Source organism: Bolinopsis microptera, chromosome 3 (assembly GCF_026151205.1).
Source record: "Bolinopsis microptera isolate Bmic1 chromosome 3, MBARI_Bmic_1.0, whole genome shotgun sequence".
Taxonomy (NCBI): Eukaryota; Metazoa; Ctenophora; class Tentaculata; order Lobata; family Bolinopsidae; genus Bolinopsis; species Bolinopsis microptera.
In genome coordinates this window covers 4,355,802-4,383,604 of record NC_087074.1, presented here as the reverse complement: position 1 = coordinate 4,383,604, position 27,803 = coordinate 4,355,802, and the positions used below count along the sequence as shown (strand labels likewise).

The 27,803-nt window shown below is 39.0% G+C and overlaps 5 protein-coding genes across 9 annotated transcripts in view; 2 read left to right on the top strand and 3 right to left on the bottom strand.

The window, feature by feature from the left end:
* The window catches only part of LOC134812859 (uncharacterized), a 7,492-nt gene extending 1,736 nt beyond the window's left edge, over window positions 1-5,756 (top strand). Inside the window, exon 7 of the mRNA XM_063820439.1 lies at window positions 2,158-5,756. Coding sequence (XP_063676509.1) covers window positions 2,158-5,414 — 3,257 coding nt within the window. The 3' untranslated portion in view covers window positions 5,415-5,756. The remainder of the gene's footprint in view (window positions 1-2,157) is intronic.
* The window catches only part of LOC134812866 (uncharacterized), a 912,489-nt gene that overhangs the window by 816,657 nt on the left and 68,029 nt on the right, over window positions 1-27,803 (bottom strand). The window lies entirely within an intron of this gene.
* Window positions 5,695-27,803, bottom strand: LOC134812875 (fibronectin type 3 and ankyrin repeat domains protein 1-like). Of its 5 annotated transcripts, none has more exons than XM_063820477.1 (13): window positions 27,460-27,803; window positions 25,890-26,002; window positions 23,303-23,466; window positions 16,877-16,984; window positions 15,907-15,992; window positions 15,306-15,393; window positions 14,977-15,068; window positions 10,522-10,702; window positions 10,253-10,359; window positions 9,495-9,609; window positions 9,272-9,364; window positions 9,164-9,198; window positions 5,695-6,534 (listed from the first exon to the last, which is right to left on the bottom strand). In XM_063820477.1, the coding sequence occupies exons 1-13, from the start codon at window positions 27,540-27,542 to the stop codon at window positions 6,411-6,413; spliced, it is 1,389 nt and encodes a 462-aa protein (XP_063676547.1). In that variant the 5' UTR covers window positions 27,543-27,803; the 3' UTR covers window positions 5,695-6,410. The 5 variants fall into 5 exon arrangements, with proteins under 5 accessions (XP_063676547.1, XP_063676545.1, XP_063676548.1 ...); XM_063820475.1 differs by lacking the exon at window positions 9,164-9,198 and adding an exon at window positions 7,753-7,787; XM_063820478.1 differs by lacking the exon at window positions 9,164-9,198 and adding an exon at window positions 7,368-7,402.
* Window positions 5,919-27,803, top strand: part of LOC134812863 (uncharacterized) — a 40,118-nt gene continuing 18,233 nt past the window's right edge. The window contains exons 1-2 of the mRNA XM_063820449.1: window positions 5,919-5,979; window positions 10,528-10,676. The gene's annotated coding sequence lies outside the window, so the exon portion shown is untranslated. The remainder of the gene's footprint in view (window positions 5,980-10,527; window positions 10,677-27,803) is intronic.
* Window positions 11,693-13,264, bottom strand: LOC134812343 (potassium voltage-gated channel subfamily C member 1-like). Its single transcript, XM_063819733.1, has one exon. It carries the CDS (start codon window positions 13,262-13,264, stop codon window positions 11,693-11,695), a length of 1,572 nt encoding a protein of 523 aa, XP_063675803.1.

The window sequence follows — 27,803 nt, the reverse complement described above, 5'->3', positions numbered from 1 at the left end:
GTATTTTCAGCGCACGTGTCCCTGAAGCCTGTTGGAATAGACCTAAAGATCCTTATCAGTATACACACCCTCTGCTGGGGAACCACCTTTACCAGCGGCAGATTCAGAGAGATATACCCAGACTATCAGATATCTAAATCTGGGATAACAATGTGGGTCAAACGGTTACCCTCACTGCTGGATGACTGTCTGCAAGTTGCTAAACGGGCTATCAAAATCTTCGATGAGGAGAACCCAAAAGATATTCCTCTGAGGTACATTTACGAGTGTAGACAGAAACTACTCCACAAAAGAAATGTTTTGAAGTATAAGATAACGAAGTTAGACATAGCTCCAGTGGTGACTGAGGTCTTGGAGAAGGCTGGGTTGAAGGAGAAGTACGGTCATTGGATTCTGGATGAGGAGTTCTGTGAGAAATTGTTTCATGCCAGCTCTAAAATCAATTTTGAGAAGAATCATGGAACCACTAAGGAGTTTTTTGCAAACCATCCCAAATGGTTTCTCGATTGATGGATTCTGTTTGTTTTTTAACCGCAGTTTCTAAATTCAAGAAAAAGTTATAACTTAGCTTAAATACATCGTTGCATATACTTTTTAATTTAACGATTTTTGCTGCTTATCTATTTGGTTGTTAATACAAGATATTAGACTTTTGAAGTTTGATATTTTTAATTTTAACAACTTGATAAAGTTACCACCTACTTTTCACCTTAAATGTCAAAGCCTGGTTCTTTTAAAGTTGGCTACACTGCTAATAAACATTTCTGAAGATTCTGACAGACTAATTTTACTAAAAACAGTAACAGCTTACAGAAATTTTTATTTATTTGATGATGATATTAACTTATACTTCTGTTTTCTGGATTGTAGAGTCTGAGGCTTTTGTAACAACATACAATTTCTTCCGCTTATATCTTAATAACATCCTGAAATCCATCGCATCTTATTTGCCGCAAGCGACAAACGACATTTGTCTTTGAAGATTCGCGCGCACGTACGCTCTTAATATAATTTTGTAGAATATTGTAGAGTCTGGCGGCAAATAAAGTTGGCTGTCAAAAGTGTTTGTTGTTAAAAATAGGGGCTTCAATAACAAACAGTGACCTATTATTCTCTGAACAGCTATGGCAGATCCTGAAGAAGTAGACATATATAGAGACACTCCCATACGTTATCTCGGATACGCTAACGAAGTAGGCGAAGCTTTCAGGAACCTTGTTCACAAAAACGCCGTCAGATTCAGTTACCTCGTTTCTGCTTCCTATGTTCTAGCTGATGCCACTTCAAAATCTCGAAAGGAAAAGGATCTGGCTGACGGGAAGCCTATCCGCACGTTCGCAGACGTGCTGATATGGCAAGGGCTGGCTTCAGTAGCTATTCCAGGGTTCACTATCAACAGGATTTGCTGGGGCTTGGGAAATGCTTTACACAAGGTACCTGCCAACAAACGAAGCTTGATCGTTACGGGCAGTGGCTTACTGGCTATTCCTTTCATTATCAAACCAATAGATAAGGGAGTAGATGTGTTGATGGAGAAAGGAGTGAGGCCTTACGCTTTGAAACACATCCATGTGTGAATCAGAAGGTCACAAACTGTTGCTACAGTGGGGACTGGGGTGCCAGTGGGGTTTAAAACTGATTGTAATTGTCATTATCAGAAATGACCAAAACACTGTAGATGATTACTCGGCAACTTCAAACTTCTTCCTTTATCAACCGGACAGTTATTCTGTTAATATAACTTTTAAAATTGTGGGTTATTCAACTTTTTTGTGAAAGGGTATTTTGTGCTGTAAAATTATACTTACCTTTTCTTCAAGTTGTATTTGTCAATATTATGGTTTACAGTCTTTGATTTTTCATGATTCATGTTTACCATAAAATATGGGAAACTTAATTAATAAGTACATATATCTTTCAATTAATTATAAATGCAAATTCAAGAGTTTCATTTTACCCAAACTGCATGAGCTTCACTTTGACGTATATTTCTTTCATCGGTCACTATATTTCCGAGCTATGTTACTTAGTAATTAAAAGGTAATTTTTTTGGCCAGATTCTGCTTGCCTCTGCGCGGGAATAAAAGAATAATTTGAAAACGTTATGGTAATTAAGAAAACAATACTGCTAACATTTGATCACTAACTCTATTTCAGGTCAGAAGAGAAAGACTTTCCGGCAGCCTAAGTCCACTAGAGGAAATCTCAACAAAATAAAATCGAAACCAAAAGTCGTGCTACAGTCTGCAAAACCCAATTTGAACATTGACCCGAAAGTTCAAGAGTCTAGAAGAATCTCCCGATCTACATCCAATAACGTATCAGCTGATCTATCTGTCTCTACTTTTGTTCCAAAGGGGGAAGCTAAGGAAATAAATACAAACAACAAAGAACTAGACAAATCTCAGATCAGAGTGATTGGTTCTAGTACCGTTGTGTCAACAGGGGTCACTCAGCATATACACAATAATGGTGATGCCTTAGTTAAGATGAAGTCTGACTTATCTCCTTTAAGTATAGATCAAGATGGAAGCTCCCTGGTTGGAATCACCGACAAAAAGATTGCGGAGAATGTTATGATAGAAGGCTTTCCCAAAGCTGAAGCCTCTGACGATAAAGATAAATGTACTCCTTGCTCGATAGAAATAGCAAAAGCTCTTAGAAATAAGATCAAAACTGCTACTAACTTTTTAGAAACAGATCAACAGAACGTCCATCATCCGCCTAAAGATGACAATGAATTAAAGTCACCTCAGACAGCTTCACTGAGTTTAAAAGTTGACTCCATTGACACAGAATTAAGCGAGATTCAGGCTATTTCTACTTCTGAAGTTCCTGCATATGATATCTTAGAAACTCAGGACACCGCGCTTGTTGCTGATTCATCGACGTCTACAATTTTAGCGAAAAGCCAAGAGGACCAAGATATAAAGGCTAGTGATTGTCGCACCACTACGAAAGAGGACTGTCCTATCGAATCTGATGTCTTATCCGTTGAGGGCGATGTAATTACTGAGAAAACGAAGCCTGATCCCCTAATTGTTATGGACCACTCCGGTGAAGTTGTCCCCGCTCGGAAGCGTCCAGTTAAAAAATCTGAGCTAAAACATATTCAGCAATTCAACGTCTTGATGTCCTCTTTCGAAGGTGCTTATATGAAGCCTCGAAGAGCTGCAGTTGAGGCTAAGCTTAGAATGGAAAACTCGTCGAATCGGATTTCGAGACGTAGTCTTACTGTGAAAACTGAACAGAAACTTGCATCTCAAGTGCCGTCAGATCAAGTTGAATCAGGAACTTTACCTTCATCAGCTGATGTGGGAACTGCTTCTCCAGATCAGGTTGGGTCAGACACAACTCTTGGCGGAGACCTTACTACCAAAATAGAAAGTGTTAAGGTGGAATGTGCGATGGAAGTATGTCCGTATCCATCTCAAACTGATATTGTTTCGTTGCCAAATCCGGATCATGCTAATATTGATCAGGGACCTCCCTCAGCTGACTTAAAAGTCGATCCAGCATCTCCTCGCACAAATACTGAAGCTCAGGCAACTCCCGTTACTGATGAAGGAAATGCTCTTTTCACCCAATCTATAACTCCTATGAAAGATGATCATGAACTCACTTCAACACAAGTCGAACCCACATCATTGCTGGAGAAAGTTGATGGCGTAACTAATATATCGTCATTTCAAGTACAAACTAATCCATTGCAGTCTGATCTTGTGACTGAAGAAACTACACTCATTACTAAATCGTCAGATGATGTTAAAGCTGTTACGGAGCCTACTCCATGTAAAATTGAAACTCTTCCACTGCCTCACGCAAATAATGTTCTAGCGGAGTTATCCCTGGTAGTAGCGAACAAAGTAGAGACGACTTCTGAAAGAAAAGATGAAGTAGATAATAGTATGGTTAACTCTGTTTTGGACTCAGCTTCTGATCAAAATGAAGTGATCCCAAAGGTCAAGAGTAAGAGGCAACGAAGACCATCTAAAAAGATGCAAGACAGCCTGGACTCCGCTTATGTGGAAGTCCCGGTGAGGCGATCGAGGAGAAAATCTGTTAACTCTGCAGGCAATAAGTTGATCGAAAACGACTCTATGAATAAATCTATGCCCGAGAAAAGCGACAATGACACCTGGTTGAATATTGAAGAAGTTGAAAATTTCTTTACTAAACTTTCTGTTACTCCTCCAAAAACAGAAACCTGTAAGAAATCCCCGAAAAAGTTTACTGTAATAAAGAAGCCTACTGATACGTTAAAAGCTTCTAAGTGCACTGTTCGAGCAAAGAAGGGTGTCATAAAAGAGGTAAAGCAAGCCGAATATTTATTATCTAAAGCTCATGAGGACGACAAAAAGGAGGAGGTGAAACCAGAGGTGAAGGAGGTGAAGCCAACAGTGGTCCTGGAGGCCTGTGAGCCTCATGACAGTATGGACGAGGAAATTGAAGTGGGCGAGAGTTTACGGAATACTGATCCTTTACCGGGTAAAGATGAAAAGACTGGAAGTGCTGCTAATTCAGGAGTGAGCCGTGAGCCGTACCAAGATCATCAGTGTGGGTTTACTGAAGAATCAACCACAGATTCAGCATCCGAAAGAAATTACCCAGATTTTGTGTTAAATTGTCCAAAGAAGACAGCCAAGAAGTCCGTTAAAAAGCTTACAGTAAAACCTACTATTCCAGCTAATGTTCAACTTAAGTCGAACCCTACTCCCAAAACAGTCTCACCAAGAATCAGTCATGCACTGAGCAAGACTTCATTGTTAAAACCCGGGACGATACTTATCATCCCCGGTCCTACAGCCCCCTCCTCAAACTCTAAGCAACCTAATACAAAGTTCGACTTATCTAAGATAAACCAGTTCTTGAGATCCACAAACTTCAGCCAGTTGAACCAGTCCCTCTGTGCTAACCAGGCCTCGTCTGTCACCACGTCCTCTCAGAAAGGGCCCAGATTCCTTCTGCCTAATACAGGATCTAGAAATTCACCTGTTATGAAATGTAACTTCTCTCAACCTATGACCATGAACTCTCCTCCACGGACTATCTCCAACCAGCACACTTCCTTCCCTGTTGCTAATCGTGTCACTTCGTCGATAAGGAACGATGTCACCCAAATGAGAACTCCTCCACCACGACAAAACACTCCAATATATCACCCAGTTCCTGTGTCACTTAGTTCAGTTCCTGTGTCACTTAGTTCAGTTCCTGTCGACCCCTTCACATTTGACCCACCTACCCAACATTCTGCTAGCAAGAAGGTGACCGTTCCTGGAGAAGCCGGAACACGTTCAGGTACATCAGTCGAGGGCCGTCAAACTTACTCCAATTTAGCACAACAGATTTTGAAGGATTTGGCTGCCATGGCTCTGAAGACAGGGAACAAAGAAAACCTGTCCGGAAAGAAGTGAGAAACTTGAGTGAAATTAAATTGTTTTTAACGTTTGTTATCTTATTTTAGACGAGGATATTGTACTTGAATTCGACACTTTTATGTTACTGCTAATTTTAAAATGTTTTTAATCAATCAGTGATTTACACAATTCGCCCTGAACGAACAGTTCGATAAGCTAATTGTTTGATAGATTTTATTGTGATGAGAATGGGTTGCATTTCAATCCCGAACTAACCATTGGGAGTGGTGATTTTTTATAGTATTTTAAACGTTTTTATACTCATATTAACTCTTCATCAAATTTTGAAATAAAATTTATCCAGATACACTTAATATCATTTTACCACATTTCCTTACAATAAATGTCTTTTGATGTTTTAAAATTACTGCAAATTGCAAGTAAGATAATCATAATAATCTTCGGCACAATTGCTCCAATGAAATTGAACAATATAATTTAACATTAAATTGCAAGCAGTGTTAAAAACTCCTAATCATGCTATAACAACTCTTTTCAATTAGAAAATGTTCGAGAACAGCAGAGAAAGTCTCTGCAAAGTGAATGATGGTCCAGAGAAAATGTAAGCTATATCTATGTGTTAATGTTGATTTAGACACTCGTAGTAGTAAGGGGTAAAATGAGAAGTATGGTTCTAAAAGTTAAGTTATAAACAATCTGGTAGGTTCAGGTTTATGTTAAAGAGGTCGGACCCTATTACCTTTCAGATCTGGGGATCCGAGCTTGGGCTTCATGCTCCTTTCCCCATACAAAAGTAACAAATAGTCTGGTATCAATATCGTAGACGTCGGTAAAAGTTTCACAATATTCGTTGCGATTGGGCTCAGCAATCACCTGGGTGCCTCCATCAATCACCTGGAAGCCGCCAGTAAGCCCTTATCAATTCGTTCTCTTTCTTCAAATTGTCTCCGTCCTGTCGACTCAAATATAACAACTCCTAATTGAGGTATGCCCTGTCGCTCTTGCCACACTATAATCACAGGATCTAAATCTCTAGAAGGTGATACCACTGACCCCAAGACTCACTGAGTTTCTCCTTTTCTTCAGTTTCTGGAAGAATTCAACGACTTCTTTTCTGTCAAACGCTACTGCCATTTCGTAGGCACTTTTACCGAATCTGTAAAAGAGCTCGATCATAAAAACATCAGTTAAGATAAGCCACATCTCAGTCAACTAGTTTATAGATTTACATTTACCTAGTCCATACTCAGTTACCTGGTATAAGCGCTGTGTACAGCCCCATTAGTTACCTGGTATAAGCGCTGTGTACAGCCCCATTAGTTACCTGGTATAAGCGCTGTGTACAGCCCCATTAGCTACCTGGTATAAGCGCTGTGTACAGCCCCATTAGTTACCTGGTATAAGCGCTGTGTACAGCCCCATTAGCTACCTGGTATAAGCGCTGTGTACAGCCCCATTAGCTACCTGGTATAAGCGCTGTGTACAGCCCCATTAGCTACCTGGTATAAGCGCTGTGTACAGCCCCATTAGCTACCTGGTATAAGCGCTGTGTACAGCCCCATTAGTTACCTGGTATAAGCGCTGTGTACAGCCCCATTAGCTACCTGGTATAAGCGCTGTGTACAGCCCCATTAGTTACCTGGTATAAGCGCTGTGTACAGCCCCATTAGCTACCTGGTATAAGCGCTGTGTACAGCCCCATTAGTTACCTGGTATAAGCGCTGTGTACAGCCCCATTAGCTACCTGGTATAAGCGCTGTGTACAGCCCCATTAGTTACCTGGTATAAGCGCTGTGTACAGCCCCATTAGCTACCTGGTATAAGCGCTGTGTACAGCCCCATTAGCTACCTGGTATAAGCGCTGTGTACAGCCCCATTAGCTACCTGGTATAAGCGCTGTGTACAGCCCCATTAGTTACCTGGTATAAGCGCTGTGTACAGCCCCATTAGTTACCTGGTATAAGCGCTGTGTACAGCCCCATTAGCTACCTGGTATAAGCGCTGTGTACAGCCCCATTAGCTACCTGGTATAAGCGCTGTGTACAGCCCCATTAGCTACCTGGTATAAGCGCTGTGTACAGCCCCATTAGTTACCTGGTATAAGCGCTGTGTACAGCCCCATTAGCTACCTGGTATAAGCGCTGTGTACAGCCCCATTAGTTACCTGGTATAAGCGCTGTGTACAGCCCCATTAGCTACCTGGTATAAGCGCTGTGTACAGCCCCATTAGCTACCTGGTATAAGCGCTGTGTACAGCCCCATTAGCTACCTGGTATAAGCGCTGTGTACAGCCCCATTAGCTACCTGGTATAAGCGCTGTGTACAGCCCCATTAGTTACCTGGTATAAGCGCTGTGTACAGCCCCATTAGCTACCTGGTATAAGCGCTGTGTACAGCCCCATTAGCTACCTGGTATAAGCGCTGTGTACAGCCCCATAGCTACCTGGTATAAGCGCTGTGTACAGCCCCATTAGCTACCTGGTATAAGCGCTGTGTACAGCCCCATTAGCTACCTGGTATAAGCGCTGTGTACAGCCCCATTAGCTACCTGGTATAAGCGCTGTGTACAGCCCCATTAGCTACCTGGTATAAGCGCTGTGTACAGCCCCATTAGCTACCTGGTATAAGCGCTGTGTACAGCCCCATTAGTTACCTGGTATAAGCGCTGTGTACAGCCCCATTAGCTACCTGGTATAAGCGCTGTGTACAGCCCCATTAGTTACCTGGTATAAGCGCTGTGTACAGCCCCATTAGCTACCTGGTATAAGCGCTGTGTACAGCCCCATTAGCTACCTGGTATAAGCGCTGTGTACAGCCCCATTAGCTACCTGGTATAAGCGCTGTGTACAGCCCCATTAGTTACCTGGTATAAGCGCTGTGTACAGCCCCATTAGTTACCTGGTATAAGCGCTGTGTACAGCCCCATTAGTTACCTGGTATAAGCGCTGTGTACAGCCCCATTAGTTACCTGGTATAAGCGCTGTGTACAGCCCCATTAGCTACCTGGTATAAGCGCTGTGTACAGCCCCATTAGTTACCTGGTATAAGCGCTGTGTACAGCCCCATTAGCTACCTGGTATAAGCGCTGTGTACAGCCCCATTAGTTACCTGGTATAAGCGCTGTGTACAGCCCCATTAATTACCTGGTATAAGCGCTGTGTACAGCCCCATTAGTTACCTGGTATAAGCGCTGTGTACAGCTGCCCCATTAGCTACCTGGTATAAGCGCTGTGTACAGCTGCCCCATTAGTTACCTGGTATTAGCGCTGTGTACAGCCCCATTAGTTACCTGGTATAAGCGCTGTGTACAGCCCCATTAGTTACCTGGTATAAGCGCTGTGTACAGCTGCCCCATTAGCTACCTGGTATAAGCGCTGTGTACAGCCCCATTAGTTACCTGGTATAAGCGCTGTGTACAGCCCCATTAGTTACCTGGTATAAGCGCTGTGTACAGCCCCATTAGCTACCTGGTATAAGCGCTGTGTACAGCCCCATTAGTTACCTGGTATAATGTATAACGTATAATGTACCTGGTATAAGCGCTGTGTACAGCCCCATCAGCTACCTGGTATAATGTATAATGTATAATGTATAATGTATAATGTACCTGGTATAAGCGCTGTGTACAGCCCCATTAGTTACCTGGTATAAGCGCTGTGTACAGCCCCATTAGTTACTTGGTATAAGCGCTGTGTACAGCCCCATTAGTTACCTGGTATAAGCGCTGTGTACAGCTGCCCCATTAGTTACCTGGTATAAGCGCTGTGTACAGCCCCATTAGTTACCTGGTATAAGCGCTGTGTACAGCCCCATTAGCTACCTGGTATAAGCGCTGTGTACAGCTGCCCCATTAGCTACCTGGTATAAGCGCTGTGTACAGCCCCATTAGTTACTAGCAGTTCACACATCTCTCTGTTGCCCGCCAGACTGGCTGACATTAACACTGTTTTACCAATGTTATCACTGTAGTTCACATCGCTTCCCGCCTGAAAACAAACAGAATAAGTAGAATAATACCCGGGTAGATGAAAATTACTTTGTTAGTGATAGTTGTGATAGGTTTGTTCTGTTATTACTAAAAAACTGTATTAAATTTGTAATTGTGTTGTTTGTTACCTTGATGAGAGTTTTGGCGATGTCTATGGTACCCCGGTTAGCAGCCAGGCACATTAGAGGTGTCCATCCCTGGTTGTCTTGCGCGTCCACGTCTACTCGCTGTTTCAGTAGATACCTGTGAAAAAGGTGTCAATATAAGCAGTTCCTTCTCAATAGACAGCGAAGGATTTGAAAAAACTCTTTACTTGCTATTTGTCACCTAGTGTCTTGACTGAATATCTTATTCTATATCGATCCTGTCTCAACCCTCCTATTCAGTTGATCAAAATCACTGCTCACTTGTAAACGAAGAGTTTAGTATAATGTAGTATAATGTATAATGTATAATGTATAATGTATAATGTATAATGTATAATGTATAATGTATAATGTATACTGTATAATGTATAATATATACTGTATACTGTATACTGTATAATGTATAATGTATACTGTATAATGTATAATGTATAATGTATAATGTATACTGTATACTGTATAATGTATACTATATAATGTATAATTTATAATGTATACTGTATAATGTATAATGTATAATGTATAATGTATACTGTATAATGTATAATGTATACTGTATACTGTATAATGTTTAATGTATAATGTATACTGTATAATGTATACTGTATACTGTATAATGTATAATGTATAATGTATAATGTATAATGTATATTGTATATTGTATAATGTTTAATGTATAATGTATCATGTATAATGTATAATGTATAATGTATAATGTATAATGAAGTATCCTAACTTACTGCACCACCTCCTCATTCCCACTATCAATAGCGTAATGTAAACACGTTGCACCAGACCTGTCTCGCAGTCTCAGGTTGGCTTTGTGTTCCACCAACGTCTCTATTACCTGAAAACGGTTACGATAAACTTTATTCAACCTTTTATCTGTTTAATGAGGTTATAACTACCATTTTGGTTCATCGAAAGAAGTGGAAATCTGGGAAATACGCTTATTATTCTAAAATATTTAATAATATAAATAACTACTAAGATGTAACGAGTACTTTACCTCTAGGTTGCCACCGAGGCAAGCCAACATGGCACTGGTTCTGTTAGCACTGTTACCAAAGTTCACATCAGCTCCACACTCCAGGAGTGTCTTGACGATGTCCTTGCGCAGCATGGCACACGCCCGCATCAGCGGAGACATCCCACTCGCATCTGGTACGTTGATATTAGGCTGCGGCCGACTGAAATAATATTATATTTAGTGGAAGGGTTTGTGTGAATTCCTTTATTTATTTCTTGCATTGTATTGGTTGTGTTGTACATAATGACCTGACAATAGGCTCGCACTGATCCTACATACTTAATAATATGTGCGTGCATTTTCCGTCGAATAATGTACAATCATCTTTTGTTTTATAATTTCTAATTTAATCAACAATCAAGTAATCCGAACCATCTTATGATCATAAACCTGTCACACTGCATTGTTTCACAGTCGTGATCACAGAGTGCTACATAACAAACATAACCTGGTTGTGACTTGTGGTGTGTAAGTAACTCTCATTATTCATGTTTGTAGCTGCCCTGATAATATTGACCCGGTCTCAGACCCTGTACAATATCTGCTGCTCATCACAATGCGTGTGTAATTGTATGTGAGCAGCTCCGTAAGTGGAGCGTGACCGTTTCAATGGCATCTGTTCACTGGCCCACTGCCCTCACTGCTGTTGTTTGTCATCTTACTGATTAATTAAGATGCTATATACCCTACATAGCACTGGACATGCTCAACATGACTTGTACTGGTTAGACTTTGTTTGCCTTTATAATTGCTTCTTTTACACGTAGTTTAATTTTCCAAGCTATTGGGTCACCATTATATGTGATATGTATACATGTGTAATATGATATAAATGCACAATATAATTTAGTAATCAATAATAAGGCAGCGAAAGCTCCACCGCTCGTTCATGGTTATTCGTAACAATAAGAGGACATATTATGAGTTTGCTCTCTGTTGAAGACGTAGCAGAAATCGTCGATAAAAATTTCACATATAACTGTAAATAAATGATGCAGACACATAACATAGCGGTTCAAATAAAACAATAATTAATTGTTTTTTGTTACATTTGTGCTGTCTTTGATAATATTCATTGAATAGATCCTTTCAATTTTACTCAGTTAATACGCATATTATTGAATCATATCGAATTATTATTCCCTCTCTGTCAACCATTTTCCTTCTTCTTGTCCTCTACTGCATTCGTCCCTTCCTCCTCCTTCTTGTCCTCTGCATTCGTCCCTTCCTCCTTCTTGTCCTCTGCATTCGTCCCTTTCTCCTCCTTCTTGTCCTCTGCATTCGTCCCTTCCTTCTTCTTGTCCTCTGCATTCGTCCCTTTCTCCTCCTTCTTGTCCTCTGCATTCGTCCCTTCCTCCTTCTTGTCCTCTGCATTCGTCCCTTCCTCCTCCTCATTATTGGACATCTCATCATACGCAGCACTGAACTTGCCAACAATAAGTGTCATGGGCAGCGCCATGAATACCATGGAAACCAACACCACACACGACCCCAGACACCTCCCCAGGTTAGTCTTAGGAGCCTTGTCCCCGTACCCTACAGTAGACATGGTAGCTATAGTCCACCAGCAGGAAGCTGTGATGGAAGGCATGTCCGTGTCTGGGTGCTCGCCCTCCGCGTAGAACATGATGGAGCCGAATGTAATAGTGGAGATTATCCAGAGGAGGGCCATGATGCTCATCTCATTACCACTTCTCCTCACCACCGTCATAATCAGTACCAGCTGCTCGCTGTGTTTAGCCAGTTTTAATAGTCGGATTACTCGCATGAGACGCAGCACTTTCAGCGCCACGATCTGTCCCTTGTCTGCTGGTTCAGCCACCTGATCAGCAGCAATGGTGTAATTACCCTCATTGCCTGTCAGATTATCGGCGGTATGGTCATCATTTACTGTCAGATAATTGGTGGTTATCATCACGAAGAACGGGAGGATAGCCAGGAAGTCCAGCCAGTTAAGTAGCGATTTGAAGAAATCCGGTTTGTGTGGCCAAACCAACATGCGGACAATGAAGTCGAACAGGAAGAAGGTGACACAGATGGAATCCCCCCAGAAGAAAATAGCATACGTAAGTGATTCTGGATGTGTAAGCGTTTCTTTAAAATAGGGCTCAGTTTCAGCTACAAAGAACACTATAGAACACAATATGAAGACTGTGTCGAGTACCGCCCATACTTTAGACTTGAGATCGTCACCCGGCTCTGCTACCACGTAGTAAACCTTCCTCTGCCACTCCGGCCAGTTCTTGTTGGGCCGGATCTTGTGGATCACCGGCGGATTAGCTACAGTACCGTTTTTAGCGTTGATTCTGAAGAACTGTAACTCTCGCTCAAACTCCCAAACTTCCATCGACTTGGGACACTCCAGAACCCCGGTGGTGTACCAGTTCAGGATGGCTTTAAACGCTTTCCTGTTCCTGTCAAAGAAAAAACAGCCCAGTTGTTTGCTAAAGTGGGTCTCTCTGTCCGAGCTTCCTAGCAGTGTGTCCGGATAATTTGTAAAAGTTGACGTGTTCGCGTAAAATTTAGTCCCAGAAACGTAGATTTTCATCTTTTCTGGTTTTACTATTTTACCCGCAGCGATGAAATCAACCGCTCTGTAGTTTCTGAATGAAGGTCTGTCTTCAACAGGTTCGGGATTTAAGGTAGGTTGGGTTAAAATGACGAATTTTCTATCTTTCTGATCCTTCATGAGCCTCATGGCTCGGTACGCCGCAAACACCATGACGAGACTTGCTGTTTTTCTACCTTCCTTTTGGAAATAACATCAGAATAGAGTAGTTTGACATAGAAAGAAAATAATTTGTGTCGATACCTTGGGTTTTGTTCAATAAATTACTCAATTAATTTAAAAGTATGGCAGTTATATTAGCGGCAGGTATCCTTAAAGTGGTATTATGTGCTGCCCTATGTATATCCATCATGCGAGCGAACATTGTCTGGCACCAAAAGACCAGCCCCAAATATTTAGTAAACACTATAGTCTGGCATTTAACTATAGCTGGATCTTAGAAATGTGTAGAGATATCAAAAGTAAGAAACGCAACAGATACCAAAATATCTACCAATAAATACTCTTAAAAAGAAGCGCGTCAAAACAGACAGCTCAAAGCACAACGACTGTACCCCAGTCGGGCAGTCGGGCATCATTTGAAGACTGATTCGTGAATAATTGAACCCATTAGTCTCTTAATGATCCAGGATGCCGTTAATCACATTAAATTGATCACGATTACCACTGGTAATAGCAGTGGATGAAGTCACGAAAGCATCAATGAAAACAATTAAAATTCTGGCGGCTTCCATAATTATGACGACCGACTCAAGGCGACACATCTTCATCTGGCATCCGAGCCCAATCATGAGACTTATAATGCAAATTTGAGCGAGTATTCATTCGACTTGTTGACCCGAGCTGATACTTGCCCTACTTATCAGAAGGTTAGGTAATGTGAATTCTAGATATTTTCTGATTGGATGAAACGCCGCCTATATTATAATTAGATCACACGGGTCAACTTTTGTTTGATAGTTTCGTGTACTGAACAGTACTTATTCTAACAATAGATTTTGCCATGATATTTCCTAGCGTTTTACAATCGATAAAAACAAACAAAAGATTTTGTTATAGTGCTGAGAAAGACAGCTGGGTTGCTCCCTACTAAACATTACAATGCTGAGAAAGAAAAGCAAATGAGAGTTACGACTAACCTTTGGTTGCTCCCTACTAAACATTACAATGCTGAGAAAGAAAAGCAAATGAGAGTTACGACTAACCTTTGGTTGCTCCCTACTAAACATTACAATGCTGAGAAAGAAAAGCAAATGAGAGTTACGACTAACCTTTGGTTGCTCCCTACTAAACATTACAATGCTGAGAAAGAAAAGCAAATGAGAGTTACGACTAACCTTTGGTTGCTCCCTACTAAACATTACAATGCTGAGAAAGAAAAGCAAATGAGAGTTACGACTAACCTTTGGTTGCTCCCTACTAAACATTACAATGCTGAGAAAGAAAAGCAAATGAGAGTTACGACTAACCTTTGGTTGCTCCCTACTAAACATTACAATGCTGAGAAAGAAAAGCAAATGAGAGTTACGACTAACCTTTGGTTGCTCCCTACTAAACATTACAATGCTGAGAAAGAAAAGCAAATGAGAGTTACGACTAACCTTTGGTTGCTCCCAACTAAACATTACAATGCTGAGAAAGAAAAGCAAATGAGAGTTACGACTAACCTTTGGTTGCTCCCAACTAAACATTACAATGCTGAGAAAGAAAAGCAAATAAGAGTTACGACTAACCTTTGGTTGCTCCCTACTAAACATTACAATGCTGAGAAAGAAAAGCAAATAAGAGTTACGACTAACCTTTGGTTGCTCCCTACTAAACATTACAATGCTGAGAAAGAAAAGCAAATGACAGTTACGACTAACCTTTGACAAATAAGAGCGATCTTTGCGTAGTCGTTTGAGGCTATAGCCCGCCCTAGGATCTCAGCCACAGAAGACTGCTTGTGTAGGATTATCTGAAAATGGATTGGCGATTAGAATCTGCAGGGGGGATTATTGATTATTGCAAAGTTTTATACTAGCTGATAGGTTTACAAGTTGACGACTTTTAGTCGCAACATCAATAATCAATGATTTGCAAAGAATGATGGGAGCTCTTAAAGGAAATTTCTCCATTATCAATTTATTGCAGACAAATTACACAACATAAAGCCCAGAACTTGTTTCTGCTCCAGACTAACAAACTGACTCGCCTCTATGATGTTAGTGACTATCTTGTCCCCGTCGTTTATTACTCGGAACTTGTGTCTTTTTTCCTGTTCCATCCCTACAATCTCCCACCTGTAAAATATCCACCAATTATATTGACGGATATTATAATACATTAATTTATAGAGCTACTGGACGATCTGACAGTATTCTGACAACTGCTATCCTTTCAATCAACTTCAACTACTTACTGCTGCATTAATAGAATATAAATAATGCAATGAACCACAGAAAAGCTGTTGTTGAAAAGCTACTGAAACTTATAAATGATACTATAGTCTGTAGTAAAAGCATTCTCAACCACTCCGCTGTGTGTCTCTCTCTCCCTCTCTCTCTCTCTCTCTCTCTCTCTCTCTCTCTCTCTCTCTCTCTCTCTCTCTCTCTCTCTCTCTCTCTCTCTCTCTCTCTCTCTCTCTCTCTCTCTCTCTCTCTCTCTCTCTCTCTCTCTCTCTCTCTATCTCTCTCTATCTCTCTATCTCTCTCTCTCTCTCTCTCTCTCTCTCTCTCTCTCTCTCTCTCTCTCTCTCTCTCTCTCTCTCTCTCTCTCTCTCTCTCTCTCAAAGGACCACTTAACGTTGGTTTTACCTGCACAAGTTTCCCTTGTAGATATCAGTCCATGAATCGTCACACTGCTCCTGTAGAGTGTATCGACCACTGTATTTCGCCCAAACCTTCAAAATGTTCATGTTGACGGCGGATCAGCTGTAATTTTGTCATCGAGATTGGCCAAAAATTGTATTTTTTAGACAGCAAAATGATATTTTTTCAATTATCAACTATGTTTAGATACTACATATTTATTATTTTAGCCACCTCAACAATCCACCCACCCCTTCCACACCCTCCTATTTGAAGGTTATGAACGGTTAAAGTTACAACTAACTACTGTTATCTCACTCGTGCTGAGTTACTCTAATATGGAACTATCCGTGTAAATGTGATAAATAATTGTAGCACTATGGTTTATAGCTCGTGATGGAGAACATGGCAGGAACCTGTGTTGGATATTAGACTGTGCTCGAGTTAAGGCTGTAATCGTACCAACCACTTCAACTGAGCGTATACATAACTAAATTATGCTTATTTTCGTACATAATTAATAATCATAGGAATTATAGAATTATCCCAAATATGAGTCACGGACTACCCACAGTATTGAATAAAACATAGCAATTTCATTGTCGTATATCACGTAGTCCGTACACACTACACAGTGTCTTGTTTGTGTTACTAAGTTCTAACTGCAATTAGCTAATTAGCTAATATGGGTATACTCATGATGCTTAGGATATGATCGTTTTGATTAGGTATCCAGACTCTAGAATGATAATAAAACAAATATTTTTTTAATAAAACAAATATAACAGATAAGACGATGTGACTGGACTGATGGTTGGTTTCTGTCTGTTTTGTTGTAGTATTATTACCTGCATTAACCTCCCTTATTCCTTTAAAGTTTAAACGCCACACAAATTCCCGGCCTGATTTCCCAGTTAAATAGCAATGGATCAATATCTGATAATGAATAATGAGTAACACTTAAATCGCTACTCACGTGTTTCCACCTCATCTCCACAGAGGACGCACTTGTTCTTCTGTAAAACAGTTCCTCCTCCGCTATCTCCATCTTCCGTACGTCCGCGTCTTCGTAAACACTTGATAACTAGGGGGAGAAACTAAGTTAATACAAAAGTAAGGTATCGTTTAAATGAATTTTCTCTATTTAAAAAATGTAAGCCACCTCACTTTCATTTTATGCACATCATGACTAAAAATGACAACCGCCAAATTAAAATGACATTTTCCATTGTCGCCTTGATTAATTAAAGTGAATGCTTAGTTTCGTGTAATAATGTATTTACAATCTTGCGAGGTATTCTGATACCTCGCAACCTATACAAGCAAGCATCGAAAGGAATTTTGCTGATAGATCGAAACCTTAGGAAAGACATAGCAAGTGTCAATTGCTGAATTTTTAAAGAATTAAACTACAGGTTTAGAAATCTGTACGCAGCAAGCTCGTGCTTGATTTTTTGATTGTGGTTCTTTTCATATATTTTTTCTTAGCTATTTCTCAACGTTATCACAGATCCTATTCAATATCTGGATATATTGGCTGGATCGTGCATGCAATGATTGGTCCTGTGCGTATAATGGTATGATCATCTCTAGATTGGTTTAGCTTCATATATGTGAATGTGATCATGTTAGTCGACAAAGGAAAGATATTGGATAGCAAATATACATATTAATAAAGCTATGTGCAGGCATGATAGAAGGTGTCACTTGTCAGGGATTGTAGTTCATTACATCAGCTTCTTTTTTTTTTCTTTAAAAAAATATATATATGCAACCTACTTAAACCAATGGAGCCCTCCTCGGGGTCATTCCTCTCGCATTTGCGAAAGTCGTCCCAAAGGTGTAAAAGGAGGTCAGGATTTGTTCCCGCCAAGCTCTTACATCGCTAATTGTTGACCATCGGTCTCCACTGAAGGTAAGTTTTTTTAGAGTGGATGCCAACCGTCAGCTTGGGATGCAGGGCCAAGCGGGAAACAACGTCAAGGCCCCTTTCTACTTAGGCCATGTTGGTTTTGGCATTTGCCATGTTGGTTTTGGCAAGGCCATGTTGGTTTTGGCACTTCTTGCTCTCATATCCTATAACTCTATAACCGCTCAATTCCCTAAAATATGCATTATCGCACGCGTGCCCGCGTAGATTCATGACTGAATATCCATTTTCTGATGCATATCAAGAAAATATTCCAAGGCCTAATATAATAGCCCTTGAAGGAAAAATTTAAAGTAGCGCAACTTCGAAATTATTTTTTCGGAAGTTATTTAAGTTGCTGAAACACCTCTTACCTCTTGACAAGCCATTAAGTTTATTGTTTATCTTTAAATTTCACCCCGAACTTTAACTTATAACCAGTACTATTTACATGATTGGAATTTGTATCAATTCTAAAAGTAGTGACAGTTTCTTGGGGGGATGTTTGCTCTCTACTCGCGCGCAGACAGTTTGCTCCATGTTTGCAATGTGTTAAAATGTAGCAGTAAAGTTTGATTGTCCTTGAACCACCGCCGACACGCCGACCAGAACCTTCCTTTTTATTGGCTATACTTTCTTATACCTTTGGCGTAATTTGAGGGCTTGCGTATAATTTTTCAAATTTTCTTTGCACTGTTATATTGTATACTTACTTTGAGTACTTTGAGTATAACTATTATCAATTATGTTGTGTTGATGGATTTTATATTGTTTTGCAAGTGATCAGTTTCCTGGCTCACACTAGTCGTAACGTACGTTCTTGATCCCTATTTGCGCTGCTTTACTGTACCGGTACACTGTTATGTATAACGTCATTATTGTAACGGTATATTAGAACCAGACAGAAACAAAGTGTTAAGGGCCTGGACGGAACCCCTCGGTATATAACGTCAACATAAAGCTTACGTTTAATCTCTACGAATCAATTAATTTTATCACTTTAAAAGTCACTAGATAATATCAGAAACCAACCTCTGAAGACGTTCTGTCCTGAACATGGATATTTTCTAATCCAGACTCCGCCATATCTTCGACAAACATCTGTGACAAGCTATAGGAGAACACAACGTAGAGTCAAATGATTTGAACCAATTGTACGCTAAATTGCGAGAGATTGCTGGCCAATTTACTAATTGAATCGATTATCATGAATTCCTGGACGATAAGCAAGCACGTAGATTTATAGATTTATATGAAATGGGCACGACGGTACAGTACTAATACAAACAATTTTGTTCAAGTATCGATATAATCACACTACTCAATCTAGAAAATTTGGTATCAATAAAAACTGCGTCAGTGTTGAATGAACATTTAACTCGCAAAGTTGCTGAATTTATGCGATTAATTATGACAAGCATTGCGCCATTACAAAGGAAAACAATTCAGCCAGTACTATACTGAACCGGAACGGACCATCATGATCGCGCCCAGGGTTTTAAATTCTGCACATGAGGCACGTCACAAGTTAGTCGTAATAGATCAAGATGCGCCGCCCATCAGTATATCATCCAACCAATAGTTCATGATGGAGCATATGTGGGCAGGAGTTCCCTGGAGAGATAAAAACAACTGAAAGCAACCAAAATTATGCCTGATATGTAGTTATCTTTTTTACCCAATAATTAATCTCTCAACCAGTAATTGCTGTTGTGCACAGTTCATAACAAAGAACCAGAACTGTTTTCACGAATGTTGAGTCCGATGTTTCATGAGAGAACTGCAACTTAAGTCTTAAAAGTAGTGTTTGTTTCTAACTCGCTATCACCCAGACAACATTTTGCAATATTTTGCAACTATACTTTTGAAATGTTATAAAAGCCTATTATCGCCAGCATAATATAGAGGTTATGTCATATTGTTGGTTGTCCACTGAAACCATCAAACACCTACCAGAGCAGTATTGTGCATTCTATCATGACCGTTAAAAGGCAATACTTCCTTTTATCAGAGATTTATTTTGAGTTTCATTTGCACTGACAAATACCTAACAGCCCTCTAACAGCCTCTAACAACCCTCTAACAACCCTCTAACAGCCTCCTAAAACCCGGCGCTTACATGTGTTTTTGTTAGGCGGCTGTAAGAGGGCTGTTAGCGTAACGGCCGGCTGATAGCCCTCTATAACAGCCGGTCTATTTGCCAGATAAATATCGATATGTTATATAGATATCGTCTCACTTAACTCTATGTATAGTGATTAGTGAGATATAGGTATGATTGTTGACGAGCATGAGGGTTGAGGCATCAACCGATTGCAAGACAACATGACTACACTGACTACTACGACTTATGATGAAAATTGCAAACGATTGTATCAGTTAGAAAATTGAAATTCTTCATGATTTCGCATGAATACGAATTGTTAACTGAAACAGTCCCTGATATTTCCATTGGGGAATATATATTCACGTGCAAGCATAACGTTTCCGAACGTTTCTCAAATTAAACTTTCTATCTTTCTATAGTTAATTCGTTGTAATTGTATAGTTGTATCGTTATTTATATTATAAAGTTTGAATGAGTGACTTCTATGTACTATTCTCTAATTTATAAGCGGCCGATTAAAGTTATGATTTTATCACAGAGAAGAATTTGTCGATGAATTTTAACAGTATTTAATAGCTCTATTATTTTAGTGCAACCAATTAAAATTCGGCGCTTAAATCGCTATAAAAATACCAGCCTAGGTTGCAATTATAAACTTCTGTGATGTAAACAATTTGTTAATCAACCATCAAACCAGCAATTGATGTTTAAAACAATTTCACTGCTTCAAGGGGGGTCAAGTTATAACCGAAAGTGATAAGAGAAATTCATGTTGGTTATCAGTTGAAAGATAGGGATTAAGTACATTTCATCACGTTTGCTTCAATTATATGTACAATCGGATAATATTAGAAACCTACCGCAGAGGGCACTCCATTCTGACTAAGAATATTTTCTAGTTCAGACTCCATTACATCCGTGACAAACATGATTTTAGACGAGCATGAGGGTTGAGGCATCAACTGATTGCAACACAACATGACTAAACTGACTACTACGACTTATGATGAAAATAGCAAACGATTGTATCAGCTAGAAAATTCAAATCGTTCATGATGATGAAACAGTCCCTGCTATTTCCATTGTTGGGGAATATATTCAATATTCATATATTCACGTGCAAGCACAACGTTTTTCAAATTAAACTTTCTATATTTAATTCGTTGGAATTGTATAGTTGTATCTTTACATATAAATATATTATAAAATTTGAATTAATGACTATGAGTCCGACATGTTCTTTACAAGCCAACGATTTTATCGCAGAAAAGACTTTGTCGCGGCATTTTAACAGTGTTCAATATTATTTTGCGGCGAACAATAAAAATTTTGCGCTTAAATCGCGATAAGAAAATGTCAGCCGAGGTTGCAATTTAACATTTTCAGTATAAAATAGGGAATAATTGGGTTCATCCCACCGTTACAACGCGGTGTGCATTGTTAACTGCTACGTCATACACGACGATGTAAGAAACTAACGCGTGTTTAACACGTGTATAGTGCGCGGCTGATAACTGTACATTTCATCGCGGTCGCTTCAATTATACACTATTCAGCTTAGATTTGACCTCTATGAATTGAAGATATCGCTTTATCAGATAATTTAGAAACCTACCGCTGAAGACAATTCATTATGACTATTTTCTTGTTCAGAGTTCATTACATCTGTGATAAACATGTACATCTCTTACAAAATATAGGAGAACGTAACATCAAACGTATTGAACTAATTGAACCAATGCACTTAATTGCAAGCCAATTTAGCATCGAAAACAATTATTATGAATTCATGAACTGCAAGGAAATATGCCGATTTATTAATTTAAATCAAATATTCACTAATCACGATGGTATAGTGCTAATCTGAGCAAATATTTCTCCAAGTACCAAACTCAAGACTGTTATAAACCTAATATTTTTAGGTTATTATATTTTTCTCTATCAAGGAAAACTGTTACATGCTTAACTTTAAATGAAAAACTTATTCGCAACATGGCAATAATAATATCATGATTTATTATTTATACCACATAATATGTTAAAGCAGTTGTTAAAGTAGTTGTTGTGATTTAATGCATCTCTTTGACTGCATTATGATTTACGACACGCATTACACCATTACGTCACAGGGGACCAATCCTGCTAATATAGTAATATCTTACTATATATAAAGCGAGACGATATATATATGTGTATATATCCGTGCCATTTTACTGACACCACGGCATCAACTTTAACGCGACTTTCCGCAAAAACCGTAAAACATATACAACTGAAACTTTTTTGACTGGGTCAAATGCTTTAATGGCCTTCAAATCAGCATGAAAAAATAAAAAATTGGCCAAGGAATAATAATTTTAGTGCCCAAAATTTGGACTCTCAAGTGGTGTCAAAAACGCGAATTAAATAGGTAATAATTATTTTAGTCTCTCGAGTCTTGACACCACTTTAGGGTTAGACGGGTTCCTGCTAGTATAACTAAGACATACTGAATCAGAACGACCAGCGTCATTGTGCACAGTTTTAACCTTTTGTACGCCACCGAAAAATGCCTAATAATACAGGGGTAAATCAGGCTTTTCATTGTTCACATAATGTTAAGTCCTCATTTGGGGGAAGAAAAATCCGCGGTAAATAGGGGCGCGTTAAATCGCCGAGTGTAATAAGGCAAAAATAAAAAGCTCTTTGTAAATATACGTACCAGTGTTGGAGTATCACTGGTTCGGTTAGTACTGGTAGTGAAGATAGGACTGTTATTGGAGTTTGCTCGTGCGTAATGCAACCACAGCGAAGTTATTGTTGAGCAATAGTAATGATATTAATACAAAGTATGAACCCTCCCGGCTCCCGCGGAGAAAAAACAACGTTCACAAAACAATATCTAACGTTCATTGTATTAATTAAGATATACTTACTATTCTTGTAGAGCATGAGGGATTAGGTAACCATTGATTGCAACACAACATTACTACTTTTACAAATGATGAAAATGATTGTACAAGTTACAAATTGCAAATTGTCACGAAGTGAGACAACCTAGTTAGATAATTTATTACGTTCGGGAAATTTTGAAGATTATTTGTTTAAAATTACACAATGCATTCGGTCAAATTCTATTACAATTTGTCCAATTCTTAAATTTTCTGGTCAACCTTTTCTTCAGATATAAGCACTGAGATGCTTGCAGACGAATTTTCAGGATTTTAAGTTAAAAATATATCAATATAGTCGTTCTATCATCTATGAGTATGACTGAACGATATTGCAGCTTTCAGTGAAGATAATTTTGGTTTTTTGCACTGCATCAGCACTGACACCACCGCCAAGACAAATTTTATTTTATTCAACTGTTAGTAGCGCTAAAAGATCACCCGCCCAGTACCAACCTGTCTCCATATTGGTGTTTTAAGAAGAGTGAGATCATCGTTATCATCGTCCTCGTCACCCAGATCCAGCATGTCCTCCTCATCAGACATCAGCATCATGTCCGCGGGAGTGAAGATAGATTCACTGTTGAGGTCGCTGCATGGTGTCCCTAGGTCTAGACCTCCTGGGGTTGGTCGGTTGTCAGGTGAAATGGAATATCACTTATAATATCACCCTCTTCACTCTTGTCATTTTAATGTGACTTTTTGTTGCGGGACAGCGGGATGTCATGATATTGGCACAATCTTTAAAAGTAATTTCACCTGACGTCACTAAATGTTATTCATAGATACTAGTGAGTCTGGCTATCTAATCTACAAACGAAGCCTCCTTCAATACAATTTATCAATGTGACTGTATGGAAGTTTCCCATCTTAGTAATTATAAGTTCAAAGTCTAGTTTGGTGTGGCGCTATTACACAACTATATTAATGTGTGTTGCGTGTCTTTTTCTCCTTTTATTTAATCCTCATTTACTCTGTTTAATTAGTGGTTATAATGTTGTGTTTGTATTGAAAACTTTTGTTGATCTCGTTTATCGTCATTGGAACTGCCGTAGAACAAACATACATTTGAAGAAATTAATATTGATTATCTTTATAATGTTCACTTGGCCATATTATACGACAGCGTAGGCATCCAGTTGTGTTCTTGCACAACTATTCACTAAATAGTTCATGGAGAATCTAATTTGGTGTTACTAAAATAGATATGACTATGGTAATTATAACTATGACGCGCATCAAGTGTCATGCCTGGAGAGTGGTCTCCAGAACACCCGGGTTCATTTAGCCTTCAATATTAGGTTAAGCAATACCCAGATCAAAATACCGGGTGTAGAGGTGACACATATTTTTCCTGTCATGTTACGGTGATTAACCAATCAGCATCCAGCGGCGACTAATCAAAATCAAGAGGGACTGTCACGTGTCAAATAACGGTTCGCCTCCCACCATTACCTTGATCTTTAGATATACTGTATTTATGACGGGATGGTTTCATATTGATGCTGGATATTCGAATATTTTACATCGGCACAAACTACCAGTACCCGGTATTATATCATCATTTCTCTCCAAGTCAGCTATACGTTTTTTGTTGCAGTGCCAGCCATACGTTTTGCAGTGCTATACAATCATTACGTTTGTCCCAAAATCAAACCATGTGCCAAGAAACATGATACGTATCATGCACATGTGTAGTGTGTAATTAAGGAGAGGAGATCTTATAACACCAAAATTACATCTAGCTTGGCAGTCTCTCGAATTAGCGCTACAAAGATGTGTGCTCTCGGGTGCAATGTATAGCTCTTGCAATGTATAGCTCTTGCTACTTATCTTCGTATAAATTTCTTTTATTTTAGATGAACACAGATGATTTTGTGTTGAGACGACCGTTCAGATTCGATGATATTAAGATATTAATTGTTTGCAGTCGTAAAGATCTGATGCTAACTACTGACTGCTTAATCTTCATACTTAAAATGGTTATTATCAATAACAATAACCATTACTCTGAACATGCAATGAAACTTCCCCTTCTTTTATCTGTTTTTCAGCGGCTTTGTGGCATCAATACATTTAATTGCTGACATTGATAAAAACAGCATTACGATATTATCGAGCTGTTCTGGTTGTATAACGTATCCTGACAACATATTATGTGCTTTGGTCGCTCAATATTTGCTTATATAAAACCAATTATGTACTTAGCTGAGTTGCTTCCTCATATTTAATTAAAATAGCGGTTGAAGTGTCGCTGCGTTGAAATCATTTAACGCAGTAGGTACAAGTTTTCCTATTTTCTTATTTCGGGGTACCTGGCTCCAAGTTTTACTATGACAAATAGTCGGTGACTTGTGCGAAATTACATGGTTGCAAGTACCTGGGCACTAGTGGCACAGTGGCACAGTGGCACAGTGGCACAGTGGCACAGTGGCACAATGGCAAGGACTTCCTAACTGTTGTCATGATCGGCTACTCTCTCCGTGTAATAAACCACTAATTGAGCAATTAAAGTAGTGCTAACTATTTGATTAACTGCGTCTCTGTCCCTGGAAACCTGTATTTCCTCTCCGCTGCGTATTTTGTGGAATACCATTTTGTTACATTTACCCTGTGGAGCTACTCATTTAATTTTGTACCCTCTTCTTGGAACTGTTTATTATACATGCCCTGTACACTATTAGTATTGTATTTAACCATTATTGAAATGGAATGAGGGTATGAACTGGTATTTGTTGAGTATTATGTGGAATACCATTTTGTTACATTTACCGTGTGGAGCTACTCATTTAATTTTGTACCCTCTTCTTGGAACTGTTTATTATACATGCCCTGTACACTATTAGTATTGTATTTAACCATTATTGAAATGGAATGAGGGTATGAACTGGTATTGTTGAGTATCATGTAGCGGACGAAGAGCATATGTTTTCAATTCTATTTGTATTGTTTGATTACCTCTCTGATATATCCATTATTTTGTTCTCCGCCGGCTACGTATGAGTTTTACTGCTAAACAGACAATTTAGGTGTTTGAAATCACCTGTGAGAGGGCTGATGAGGGAAGAGTCCCCCCTGTCCGGGTCTGGAGCCGATTTTATCTGCAGTCTCTTCAATTCTTCGTCATTAAACCTCGCCTTCCGCTCCTTCACGTTCCTGACAGACAAAACAGTTAATAGGCAATATTTATATTCCGATTAGGTTACATCAAATATTGGGTATTCGGTATCGAATATATTCGGTCATCGAATATCTATATCCCATGATTCGGTCGAACCGAATTCCTAACTATTCTGTTAAACCCTAATTAGGATGCATTTCGTCCAAAATATTAATGAAAAACTGAAGTAACTTCAAGAATAAGCATTTATAAGTCATAGTAACTGCTTACTGCAGTCAATGCGAACATATTACACCCCCTATTGAGCTTTCTCTCCCTTTTTACACTAGACCTATTAGATATCAATAATTTGATGAGTGTTACGAGATACTTATCTACTGGTAAGGACGGGTTCTTGATCCTTTGTGTGATATTCATTTTTATTTTATATGGTCTGATCGCTTTTCTTGGTTTATAGTATTAGTAGCTCATCGCTATCAACAATATTTTGTGAAGGCTATATTCTTCTAACTTTTCATCTGCGTCATCTAAATAGCAGGTCCGATGGTGCGAGTATTGCAGCCTTATCTATCATGAGTATTGAGTATTACACAACAATTATTGTACTTAGTACTTTGCAGTTTGTTCACGTAGAACATCTTTGATGCAATTTTTTAACATCCTATTTACTTCTTTACAATTCTTACTGCAGAAATTTATAGCTAATCTCCACTACCTTATCCTCATACGTTTCTCTGCGTCAAAATATGGCCAATTTTTCGGTTTTTATTATTGATTACGATTAATAGTCGCTTTTAAGTGAACATCGGTTGACCATGAATTTTGTGCATTCATACAGCATATTTTTCTGTTCATTACACTGATTCCGCTAATATATAAGCATACTCTTTGCTTGAGCATTGGATATAAACGGGCTTGGAGACAAAAACAATCGATATCTTTCCTCAAAATACTTAATATATTAACATTTTCTGCCTGATTTCCTTGCAAATCTTGACAAATTTGATATTCAGAAGATTACATTCAAGAAAACATCTGAAGTATCAAAAACGACAGCAATGTCATAATTTCTGTAAGAATATACCCGAGAATTTCCGTTAATTCGACATCGAATTTGTTTGTTGATCGCCTCCATGTATTGATGAAAATATTAGGAGACCAACAGATTAGTAATCCCCATATCATCCCAGATCCCTATATTATCCATATAATCTATATCATCCCTAAATCATTCCATAATCTACCGATGGTTGAGACAAAATATGGCAATAATGATGGCTAAGAACTACTCGACCTAGCAGAGCACAGGAATTGTTATAAAGTGATTTACTTGTCAACTAAATTACTTGACTGGAGGACCTAGAAACTGCCAAATTTGGGATTAATGCCGTGCCACCGTGTTGCGTCGAAAACAAGACCAGAAAATTCGTATTTACCCTACATTGTCCTAAAATACACTAAGATTTGTGAGGGTATGAAAATAATGACCCACCTACTGGCATCCCAGAAAATTCTGTTAACATCAGTAACTCTGACAACCTTGCCCCATCGCCTGGTATTTGTGTATCTACTCATTTACAAAAGACAAAATCCAACCAAAGATGATCAAACCATCATAAAAACACACAGTTTGGTCTCTATCAGCGTTCAATTAACGTGTAAAACAAATCGCACTGCAGATCGAAATACTAGCAAGCTTAGATATTTGTGTATGCGTAAATATCATTATGAAATTACAGGAGCTCGATCCGTTGTATTAAATGTCTTTATTTGCAGAGATTAAGATGCATGATTACATGTGTACAATGGCAAATATGCTGCTCAAGTAGCTTACAT